Below are 12,636 nucleotides of genomic sequence, written 5' to 3'. Positions count from 1 at the left end.
GATCTTTGGAAAAAGTAAAGAAAACGTTCTGCTCAAGGAACGGGAACTACCGCTCCCTGTAGCATATGAATGTTGGAAGGGAAGAATTGCACCGGTAGAAGTGATCGACACTCGATCTTGTATCCCGATCGTATGATCTCCTGAACCCCTTAGTCCGGGATTCAGGCAAGCCCTGGATCTGAACACCGGTGAAGACGTCCCCCCACCCCTGAGCTGGGTGGGGGCGCACCTTCAGGCTGTATTAGTTTTATCTTCAGGTTTGGCTGAGTCGGCCTTTTGTTTACCCGCCCTTTGAAACCTCCTGAAGGTGCTTTGCCCTTCACGCTCGCCCCAGCGGAGCGAACGAACCTTTTATGAGCGGAAAAGGAAGGTCCTCGCCTGTTACGAGGTCCTTTAGCTTTAGCAGTCTGCTGCAAAAAAGTGCTCTTGCCCCCAGTGACATCCTTTATGATCTCATCTAGGGTGGTCCCAAATAGGCGATCCCCCTGAAAAGGGAGATTAGCCAAAGCTTTCTTGGAACCTTGATCCGCCGACCAACACTTTAACCACAGCACACGTCTGAGGACTACAGCTGACATTGATGCATGCCCTAACAAGGGAGTGGCATCCAGGGCTGCGTCACAGACGAACTGTAGTCCTTGTATAATTTGCTCCATCAAATCAGACGCTGCCGGGGGGATACTTCTCCCCTTTAAGTCATGGCGTAGCAATTTTGCCCATTCTGTCAATGTTTGTGAAACTAAACCAATGGCAACCACTGGTCTAAAGGTTGACCCTATCAGGGAAAAAACAGTGCGGGATTCCGCTTCCACTTTTCGATCCACCGGATCCTTAAAGGATGGAGCGTCCTCCAACGGGACTTGCTTGAAGATATCACAGGAACACTGGAGAAGAAAAGCTGCCTAAAAAAGTATTTCTAAAAAATCTTGCCAGGACCAAAGATCCCAGCAAGGAACTTAGGTCCTTACTCCTAACTAGACAGAAAAAAACTGACTTCCTGTAGCAGAGAGAGAGAGAGGACATACCCTCTGGGACTACCCCTAAGGTGTGGCCAGAACGTTTTTCTTTCTGCCTAGTCCTACTCCTGTAGAGGGCAGTATAACCCGAGTTGATATTAATCAAGGAGGACTGCGTCTGTCAATGAGCGACAGAGAAAATATGATTGGGCATTGCTGGAAGATTGGCCAAAGCAGTGAAAACTGCAGTTTAACATTTCTAAATGTAGAATAATGCACCTAGGGAAAAAAACCTCTGGTTATAGTACAATATTGGGGTACAGAATTTTGCCAGAACTACAGAGGAAAGATTCTTGAGAATACCAAATTCAGATGACTACAAAATGAGCAAACAGTGTGGCCATGCAGTGGGAAAAGCAAAATGAATTCTAAAGGTATATCATTAGAGGGATCACCAGGAAGGCGGTCCAGGTTCCCCTATATAGATCTTTAGTTAGAGCACACACACACACAAAGATCCAGAATATATACACACAGTATACGATACACATACATAAGGTATATTTTGGGACAGAGAAAATACTTTATGTCTTAAAATACCAAACATGTTATATTTACCTGTTCCTTGAAATAGAATTGCACAGAGTGGACCCAATCCTCCTCTTCTGGGATCCCCTGTCAGCACTCCTGGCTGCTCCTCTTCTCGGTGTATCACCACTGGAAGCTGCTTTTTATGGTGGCACACCTGCAGACTTTATCCCAAGCTGTGCTGCCCGCATCCATAGACACAGACAGCACAGCACAGCCCTGCCCCCTTATCACAGAAGAGTGGGGGGAGCCACTAGAGACAGGCCCAGCATTGAATTGAGTAAAGACTCAGGTAAGTATAATGGGAGGTGAGGGGGCAATACGGGTACTGGAACATTTTTCACCTTTAATGCAGGGAATGCATGAAGGTAAAAAAATGTTTAGGCTTTAGATCCAATTTAAGTCTAAACATTTAAATAATCCCCCATAAAAATAGCCATATATTTTATATTTAGTAAGCATCTGTCATCTAAACTGACGCTTTACACTTGGACTGTTCCAAAAGAACCAGCTCTGGGCTGGAGGGCATGGAGTACAGGCACAGAAGGCAAAGGCTGGCTAATTACATTGACAAATGCAACCAATGGAGGAATTCTTGTTTAAAATCACATTTTGAGCAGTCACAAATGAGTAAAGGTAAACTGGCAAACTAATGTCAGGAAAGGTAAACTGGCAAACTATTGTCAGACAATGACTAACACTGTATTGATCTGTGTATCAGCTCCTATAACATTTATCCCAGCAAGTGCTTTCTATTACACTTTTATATAAGCCAGTGTGTGTTTTAGGTTTAGCTTGCCTATAAGGTTAATTTTCTTGCTCTAAAGTCGATGTAAAATAACATGCTTTAAATGGCGTGAGAAAAAGCTGTATAATTATATGCTAAAAATATCAGTGACTTCTAAGCTTAGAAAGATATATTGAAGAACAGGCTTTCACCAATTAAACTATTACGAGTCCCAGAGACAGCAGGGTCACATCTGTGATTTCCAACACAGACTCTAGGGAATTTCAAGGATTAAAAAATACATGTATACAAAGACACTCTCTGGCAAGGGTATTTAAGTCTCTTAACATCATTAAAGGAATTTGTGAATACTAGGATTACACCAGGGCTTGACAAATTTTCCTGAAATCTAGGAGCCAGCTAAAAAAGTTAGGAGCCAGTTTTTTTTTTTTTTTTTTAAACTAACAACCAAGCTTTATTTAATAAAACGGATACTAAATTTACACATAAATACGACTAGAACCCCACTCTCCTCTAGCGCAATTGGATGAAAACAGACTGTCTGTCTCTTTCCATCCGATGCCATCTGATCCGATCCACGGGATGGATAGAAAATAGAACCACCATCCGTCTGCTTTTGGCGGACAGGATCAGATGGCGGCAGATTACTGCTCCATAGAGGAGAATGAAGGGTCCGATCAGGTCTGCCTGAAAAACTGACAGGCAGACCTGATCGGACAGCCCGTGTGAAAGGGGCCTTCGGCTGTGGCATGGCGATGAGGAAAAAAAAAAAAAAAAAAAAAAAGAAATATATATATATATATATATATATATATATATATATATATATATATTTTTTTTTTTTTATAATAATAATAATAATTGGAAAAAATATATATATTTTTTAATAATTAAAAAAAAAAAAATTTATTTAGTTTTTACATTAAAAAAATAAATTAAATTAATAATAAATAACCACACTCCCTGTCAAAGGTAACTAACTGGACAGGGAGATGGTAATGCATTGTGAACAAACAGTGGAAACAGTAATTACAACAGTCATTACTCCCGGCCACCACAAGAGGGCGCCAGTTCCCCATTGGAAGCCTCATCTCAAGTAGGCCGAAAAGCCGGGGGCCTCAATTTTCGGACGGCCCGGAAGTCCGTGCACTCCGTGCGCGGAAGTCCGTACAAAAATGACAGGACACCCTCTGCAGGGCACCCCAGGCGCCAGGTCGCTAATTCTAGTCGCAAATGCGACCTGGCGCCCGGGTTTTGTCGAGGCCTGGATTACACTGCTAATGAGATATGAGCTTGGACATTTTGAGTCTATTTAAAAAAACAAAGTGCCCACAAACATCAGAAGTCTGCTGCTTCTAGTTTAGAATCCAATAACAGGCACCTATGGCAGCAGCAGTTTAGTTACAGATATCAAGGACCCTGGAGGATGCCTGCTGCCTTGTTCTGTGAAAGGCATTACTATTAAACATAACTATCACTTAAAGAAGTGAAGACCTATCAGCAGGGGCGTACCGTGGGGTTGGCCAGAACGGCGCCCGCCAGGGGCGCAAGCCGAGGGGGGGGGGCGCAAAAACATTGGCAGTGAAGCAGTGCATTACTGCTCCTCCATGCAGCCTGTGCCCCCCGGCGCCCCCCTTTTTTTTACCTCGCCTTCTGTTCCGTCCATAATATACAGCTTTAATGACTGTGATCCGGCGGCGGCCCCGCCCCCTGCTGTGTTTATACTGGTCTGGATGGTGTCTGTCCCCGCCCAGCCGGCCCCTCATGGACAAGTGCTGCCCTTGAGATGAGCGGGAGATGCTGCTGCTGATCCGAGGTGAGGGGGAGCGCGCCTGGTGACAAGTTCACTGGGGGGGGGGGGGGGGTAGTGTGTGTCTGCAGGCCAGGGAGACAGTCCATGATGCTGTGTGAGGTACAATGGAGAGAGAGTGTGCGGATCGGTATACTGTATGTGATCTCTGGGGAGGAGGTCCTCTGGCTCTGCCCATTGTGTGTCTGGGAGAACTCCATACGGTGCACTGCACACAATGTCACCCCCCCCCACTCCTTGTCACCTGCCCTCTCTCTCTCTGTCACCCCCCCCCCACTCCTTGTCACCTGCCCTCTCTCTCTCTGTCACCTACCCTCTCTCTCTCTGTCACCTGCCCTCTCTCTCTCTGTCACCTGCCCTCTCTCTCTCTGTCACCTACCCTCTCTCTCTCTCTGTCACCTACCCTCTCTCTCTCTCTGTCACCTACCCTCTCTCTCTCTCTGTCACCTACCCTCTCTCTCTCTGTCACCTACCCTCTCTCTCTCTGTCACCTGCCCCCTCTCTCTCTGTCACCTACCCTCTCTCTCTCTGTCACCTGCCCCCTCTCTCTGTGTCACCTACCCTCTCTCTCTCTGTCACCCCCCCCCCACTCCTTGTCACCTGCCTCTCTCTCTCTGTCACCTACCCTCTCTCTCTCTCTGTCACCTGCCCTCTCTCTGTCACCTGCCCCCTCTCTCTCTCTGTCACCTGCCCCCTCTCTCTCTCTGTCACCTGCCCCCTCTCTCTCTCTGTCACCTGCCCCCTCTCTCTCTCTGTCACCTGCCCCCTCTCTCTCTGTCACCTGCCCCCTTACTCTCTGTCACCTGCCCCCCCTCTCTCTGTCACCTGCCCCCCCTCTCTCTGTCACCTGCCCCCCCTCTCTGTCACCTGCCCCCCCTCTCTCTGTCACCTGCCCCCCCTCTCTCTGTCACCTGCCCTCTCTCTCTCTGTCACCTGCCCCCTCTCTCTCTGTCACCTGCCCCCTCTCTCTCTGTCACCTGCCCCCTCTCTCTCTGTCACCTGCCCCCTCTCTCTGTCACCTGCCCCCTCTCTCTCTGTCACCTGCCCCCTCTCTCCCTGTCACCTGCCCCCTCTCTCTCACCTGCCCTCTCTCTCCCTGTCACCTGCCCCCTCTCTCTCTGTCACCTTCCCCCATCTCTCTCTCTGTCACCTGCCCCCTCTCTCTCTCTGTCACCTGCCCCCTCTCTCTCTCTCTGTCACCTGCCCCCTCTCTCTCTCTCTGTCACCTGCCCCCTCTCTCTCTGTCACCTGCCCCCTCTCTCTCTCTGTCACCTGCCCTCTCTCTCTCTCTGTCACCTGCCCCCTCTCTCTCTGTCACCTGCCCCCTCTCTCCCTGTCACCTGCCCCCTCTCTCTGTCACCTGCCCTCTCTCTCATCCCTTCTCTCTGTGTTACCCCCTCTCTCTCTAATCTGTAAACCCCCCCCCCCCCCCGTCTCTCTCTCTCTCTCTGTCAAACTCTCTCTCCTTTGGGGGGGGCGCCGATACAGTTCCTCGCCAAGGGCGCTGGAGACCCTAGGTACGCCTCTGCCTATCAGAAGAATAAATAGCTTGTTAGCCCCAATGGGTCACTTTCTCCATTAAAATCTGAGCAGTAGATGTTAAATAGATTTATTTTCTATCATATAGGTGTTCCCATGAGGAAGTTGCAGCCAGCACCTCTCCATTTTGCAGTGCTGTGTCTCCCCTGTTTAGTACTCAGAGTCCAGACCTACCGCCAGCTATTCAGGTAACAAGAGAGTGGAAACGGTCATCTTGTGTCATGAATTACAGCTGGAAAAATGGCCATTCATTTACAAAAATACAAGCTGACAATAACACACATTGCCTACTACACTAAGCTGTCTCAGATACGTTTAGTAGCCAGTGTGAGCGGTTGTCAGCACGTGTTTTTGTGAATTGAAAGAGCTCTTCTCCAGTCACCATCATGCACACCACAATCTGACTGTTTCCATTCGCTTTGTGTCCTGAATAGTTGGTGGCAGTGCGGACTAAACATTGATTAAAAGACCACACTGTACAGCAGCGCAATGTTCCATTCGGCAATTAAAAATAGGGGGGGAGTGAGGTTTTTTGAGCTCAGTGTGCACTGCATGTCACGCACCTTATCCTCTTGAGCGGTCACAGAGAAATCCACCTTCTTTGATCAGTGATGTCGGACAGCTAGGCGGGTGAGCATTGCTAGCCGTCTGACACCACAGATCAGCAACCCCTGCACAAATTTAGATAGGGACAGGATGCCTTAAGGACTTTAAAAAGCTCCTCTTTCTTCTACTGATAGTTCTTCTTTTAAACAGACACTGTCATTAACTACTTGCCGACCGCCGCACGACTATATACGGCGGCCGTTAGCCCCTCCTGGGCAAAGTGACGTAGGGGTACATCACTCGCCCACGAGCCTCTAGGGGGCGAGCGCACGCCCCGCTCGTTCCTGGACATTCCCGCGCATGTGACTGGCTGCTCCGATGTCCGCCGGTCACTCGCGATCTCGCTCAGGAGAGGGAGAAAGGCAGACGGCTGATGTAAACAAAGCCGCCTGTCATTCTCCCTTAGATCATGACAGAGGCTATGCGATCCTGCTATGTAGGATCGTAGATCTCTGTTATGATCTAACAAGCCATGCCACTTGACAGTTAGAATCACGCCCCTAGGGACACACTTAACCCTTTGATCACTAATAAAGTTAACCTCTTCCCTGCCAGTGTCATTTTTACAGTAACAGTGCATATTGATAGCACTGATTACTGTAGTAATGTCACTGGTACCCCCAAAAGTGTCAAAAATGTCAGTCAAGGGTCCGAACTGTCCACCGCAATGTCGCAGTCCCGCAAAAAAAAAAAAAAACGCAGATCGCCGCCATTACTAGTTAAAAAAGAAACAATAAAAATGACATAAATCTTTCCCGTAGTTAGTAAACGCAATTACTTTTGCGCAAAAAAATCGAAATACGCTTATTGCGATTTTTTTTTACCAAAAATATGTAGCAGAAAACAAGTTGGCCTACAATGTTAAATTTAGATTTTTACATTTTTTTTGAGAATTTCATATAAAAAATGTGAAAAATATTGTTATTTTTTCAAAATTGTGGCTCTTTTTTTGTTTATAGCGAAAAAAGTAAAAATCGCACAGGTGATCAAATACCACCATAAGAAAGCTCTGTTTGTGGGAAAAAAAGGACGTCAATTTAATTTGGGTACAGCGTCACACGACCGCACAATTGTCCGTTAAAGTCCCGCAGTGCCGAATCGCAAAATAGGGCCTGGTCTTTGAGCAGCCAAATGCTCCGGGGCTTAAGTGGTTAAGTAGTACATTTCAGTCGGCTCACATAAATAAAATATTTAGAATTAGCACTTTTGAATACTGCCCTTGCATAACAATTAGTTATGACTTTTTCAGTAAACCGCGATGTTGTTTTCGCCAAACTCTGGCATTCAGGACAGCCACATTGCTCCCATCCTCCTCCCTCTTGGTCCAACAGGGTGTCCGGCTGCTGCCTGTGAAGCCTCCAGCACTCTGTGATTGGCAATAGGGGCAGGCTCTGTGGAGCATTACAACTCACTCCTTTCAAGCATGATATGCAGGAACTCTTTCACACGGGTTCAGGCATTATGAGCTTTATAGGCAGCCAGTCACCTCGGAGTAGTCAAGGCAATTACAAGGCCTACTACAGCAAGCCTCTTGTAAGCCATCACTGTCTGTTTAGATACTTTTTGTATCTTCTGAGCTGCTTTTTTCCACAAAGTCCGGGTGTTTTTTTTTTTTGTGCTACATAACAGCACAAATGGACCATATAAAAAACAAAACACTAAATAATTATGCCAATAAAATCAATACCAATTCAATGTGTTTATTGTGATAAAAGTCTGCTTACGTATTTATGTTCTAGTTTCACAAGCAGACTTTTTTTGGTCTCACAGCCAAACCCAATAATCACCCTAGTGGCTGGTCAGAATAGTTTCTTTTATGTAGCTTTGTGTGTGTAGTTGGCTAAACTGTACTACTTTGTTGTTTGATGCCAAGTAGCAGCAGGATAATCCAGTGTATGGCTGAATTACGTGCAGCATTATACTTCGATTCAGAGGTCCTGTAACTTAGTACAAGCAATCAAGTTACTTACCTTTTGGCATTATGTGGTGTAGGGCAACAGATAGGAAAAAGATGGAGTCACTGTAGTAGGTTCCAGTGCCAGCACTGAAGAGTTTCTGCATTGCTTCTACTATTGGGAATAACTTTTCCGTCAGGGCACTGACATCATGGAATATGACCTGTAAAGCAGAGATCACATATGTATGAGGGAGAAAGAAAAATACCAGACAAAAATATGATGCAATTCATACACTATTCAACAATCTCTACTATGATGAACCAATTCATATACAGTGTGATCAGTGCTTGGAAAATCTTTCCCGGTTTCTGACCTAATATGGTCAAATTAATCGAAAGCACTAAAACACATGACGGATTAAACGGGCTATTGCACTGGAATATTCCTACTGTTTTCTCTGAATGAAGAAACAGACAGCAGTGTTTCAACATGCATTTGGAGAAGGGAAAAAAAAAAAACAAGACAGTACCCAATATTCATATATATATGTATATGTCTGTATGTATATATATATATATATATATATATATATATATATATATATACATACATATACAGTGGGTACGGAAAGTATTCAGACCCCCTTAAATTTTTCACTCTTTGTTATATTGCAGCCATTTGCTAAAATCATTTAAGTTCATTCTTCTTCCTCATGAATGTACACATAGCACCCCATACTGACAGAAAAACACAGAATTGTTGACATTGTTGCAGATTTATTAAAAAAGAAAAACTGAAATATCACATGGTCCTAAGTATTCAGACCCTTTGCTCAGTATTTAGTAGAAGCCCCCTTTTGATCTAATACAGCCAGGAGTCTTTTTGGGAAAGATGCAACAAGTCTTTCACACCTGGATTTGGGGATCCTCTGCCATTCCTCCTTGCAGATCCTCTCCAGTTCTGTCAGGTTGGATGGTAAACGTTGGTGGACAGCCATTTTTAGGTCTCTCCAGAGATGCTCAATTGGGTTTAAGTCAGGGCTCTGGCTGGGCCATTCAAGAACAGTCACGGAGTTGTTGTGAAGCCACTCCTTCGTTATTTTAGCTGTGTGCTTAGGGTCATTGTCTTGTTGGAAGGTAAACCTTCGGCCCAGTCTGAGGTCCAGAGCACTCTGGAGAAGGTTTTTGTCCAGAATATCCCTGTACTTGGCCGCATTCATCTTTCCCTCGATTGCAACCAGTCGTCCTGTCCCTGCAGCTGAAAAACACCCACACAGCATGATGCTGCCACCACCATGCTTCACTGTTGGGACTGTATTGGACAGGTGATGAGCAGTGCCTGGTTTTCTCCACACATACCGCTTAGAATTAAGGCCAAAAAGTTCTATTTTGGTCTCATCAGACTAGAGAATCTTATTTCTCACCATCTTGGAGTCCTTCAGGTGTTTTTTTAGCAAACTCCATGCGGGCTTTCATGTGTCTTACACTGAGGAGAGGCTTCCGTCGGGCCACTCTGCCATAAAGCCCGACTGGTGGAGGGCTGCAGTGATGGTTGACTTTCTACAACTTTCTCCCATCTCCTGACTGCATCTCTGGAGCTCAGCCACAGTGATCTTTGGGTTCTTCTTTACCTCTCTCACCAAGGCTCTTCTCCACCGATAGCTCAGTTTGGCCGGACGGCCAGCTCTAGTTCTGGTCATCCCAAACGTCTTCCATTTGAGGATTATGGAGGCCACTGTGCTCTTAGGAACCTTAAGTGCAGCAAAAATCTTTTTGTAACCTTGGCTAGATCTGTGCCTTGCCACAATTCTGTCTCTGAGCTCTTCAGGCAGTTCCTTTGACCTCATGATTCTCATTTGCTCTGACATGCATTGTGATCTGGAAGGTCTTATATAGACAGGTGTGTGGCTTTCCTAATCAAGTCCAATCAGTATAATCAAACACAGCTGGACTCAAATGAAGGTGTAGAACCATCTCAAGGATGATCAGAAGAAATGAAAAGCACCTGAGTTAAATATATAAGTGTCACAGCAAAGGGTCTGAATACTTAGGACCATGTGATATTTCAGTTTTTCTTTTTTAATAAATCTGCAACAATGTCAACAATTATGTGTTTTTCTGTCAGTATGGGGTGCTATGTGTACATTCATGAGGAAGAAGAATGAACTTAAATGATTTTAGCAAATGGCTGCAATATAACAAAGAGTGAAAAATTTAAGGGGGTCTGAATACTTTCCGTACCCACTGATTATATATATATATATATATATATATATATATACACACACATACATATACACACACACACACATATATACACACACACACAGTGCCTTGTGAAAGTATTCGGCCCCCTTGAACTTTGCGACCTTTTGCCACATTTCAGGCTTCAAACATAAAGATATAAAACTAATTTTTTGTGAAGAAACAACAACAAGTGGGACACAATCATGAAGTGGAACGAAATTTATTGGGTATTTCAAACTTTGTTAACAAATAAAAAACTGAAAAATTGGGCGTGCAAAATAATTCAGCCCCTTTACTTTCAGTGCAGCAAACTCTCTCCAGAAGTTCAGTGAGGATCTCTGAATGATCCAATGTTGACCTAAATGACTAATGATGATAAATAGAATCCACCCGTGCGTAATCAAGTCTCCGTATAATGGTCCGAGATACTGTTGTGGAGGACTTTAAAGCCGGATTTGGATGCAAAAAGATTTCCCAAGCTTTAAACATCCCAAGGAGCACTGTACAAGCGATAATATTGAAATGGAAGGAGAATCAGACCACTGCAAATCTACAAAGACGAGGCCGTCCCCCGTCATTTAAAGTTTGCCACAAGCCACCTGGGAGACACACCAAAAATGTGGAAGAAGGTGCTCTGGTCAGATGAAACCAAAACCAAACTTTTTGGCAACAATGCAAAACGTTATGTTTGGCGTAACAGCAACACAGCTCATCACCCTGAACACACCATCCCCACTGTCAAACATGGTGGTGGCAGCATCATGGTTTGGGCCTGCTTTTCTTCAGCAGGGACAGGGAAGATGGTTAAAATTGATGGGAAGATGGATGGAGCCAAATACAGGACCATTCTGGAAGAAAACCTGATGGAGTCTGCAAAAGACCTGAGACTGGGACGGAAATGGTTCACAAATAAACATATTCAGGTGTTAGAATGGCCAAGTCAAAGTCCAGACCTGAATCCAATCGAGAATCTGTGGAAAGAACTGAAAACTGCTGTTCACAAACGCTCTCCATCCAACCTCACTGAGCTTGAGCTGTTTTGCAAGGAGGAATGGGCAAAAATTTCAGTCTCTCGATGTTCAAAACCGATAGAGATGCACTTTCCCCGATATATCGTAATTCGGCCCCTGAGGTTACCGATATTGCCAATATTTCAGTAAAGTGCTGTACCGGAGTGATGCCTGCAGCTAGAGGCATCACCCCGGTACCGGCATCCATAGCCGACGACGGTCGGCTGTCTTGTAATGACTGAGAAGCCGCTTAGCTGTGATTATAAGGAAAGGGAGGGGACGTCCCCCCCCCTCCTTCCGTGGTTCACCCCGGTCTCCCGTCTCACCGGGAGACCCTGGCATCCTACCTGCACGGCCGCCGAAGACCCGATCAAAGCCGCATTCGGCTCTGAACGGGTCTCCATGTATAAAACCCAGAAGTTATGTCATGACATCACTTCCGGGTACTCGGTGCCAAATTAAAAAAACTGACAGCATTAAAAACAGTCAAACTTGGTGTTATGAATGCATTACAGTGCCGAGGAGGGGTTTGGGGTCTTTTAGACCCCCAGATCCCTCCACAAGGAGTACCTGGGGAAAAAAAAAAGAAAATTTTTTACATGTCCGAAAATATCGGCCGATATCGATATCGGATGACCAAAATATCGGTATCGGCATTAAAAAAACGATATCGGTCGATCACTAATAGGTACTCAGTTTTGTTACAAGCAGTGTCAGAAGAATTACAACTCCACAAAGGGGTGGGTGGTGTCCATCAATGAACATCAGAGAAATGGAATTTATGGTAGGTCAAAAATCCCATTTTCTCTTTCATTCATTGGCGGACACAGCTCCTGATCTTCCTAACCATTGGGACGTCCCAAAGCAGTGTTAAACATGAGGGGTGGGAAAAGCAAAAAAGAAACTCCCAAGGCTAACTATAGCAAACCAGGTAAACCGGAGCTCAACCAAAACAACTGGAGCTCACCTGAAAAATAAACAATACACCCTCAAAAGAGGACCAGGAAAGCAGCCTGCAAAAACCTTGCGGCCAAAGGAACCATCCGCAGATTCCAACACATCCTCTTCATAAAATTTTGTGAAAGTGTGCACCGATGACCAGGTGGCTGCCTTGCAAACCTGAGTCACTGACACCTGATGACGGAAGGGCCAGGAGGCACTGAGCGCCCGAGTAGAATGCGCCTTGACAGGGAAAAGAGGAATCTGACCTTTGATGGAAAAGACCTGAACCACCG

The 12,636-nt window shown here is 45.5% G+C and overlaps 1 protein-coding gene across 1 annotated transcript in view; it reads right to left on the bottom strand.

The window, feature by feature from the left end:
* The window catches only part of XXYLT1 (xyloside xylosyltransferase 1), a 350,101-nt gene that overhangs the window by 271,351 nt on the left and 66,114 nt on the right, over positions 1-12,636 (bottom strand). The window contains exon 2 of the mRNA XM_082251565.1: positions 8,218-8,365. Coding sequence (XP_082107691.1) covers positions 8,218-8,365 — 148 coding nt within the window. The remainder of the gene's footprint in view (positions 1-8,217; positions 8,366-12,636) is intronic.

This window comes from Pelophylax lessonae (assembly GCF_965119305.1).
Source record: "Pelophylax lessonae genome assembly, chromosome: 3".
Classification (NCBI taxonomy): Eukaryota; Metazoa; Chordata; class Amphibia; order Anura; family Ranidae; genus Pelophylax; species Pelophylax lessonae.
This window is presented reverse-complemented; position numbering and strand designations above follow the sequence as displayed.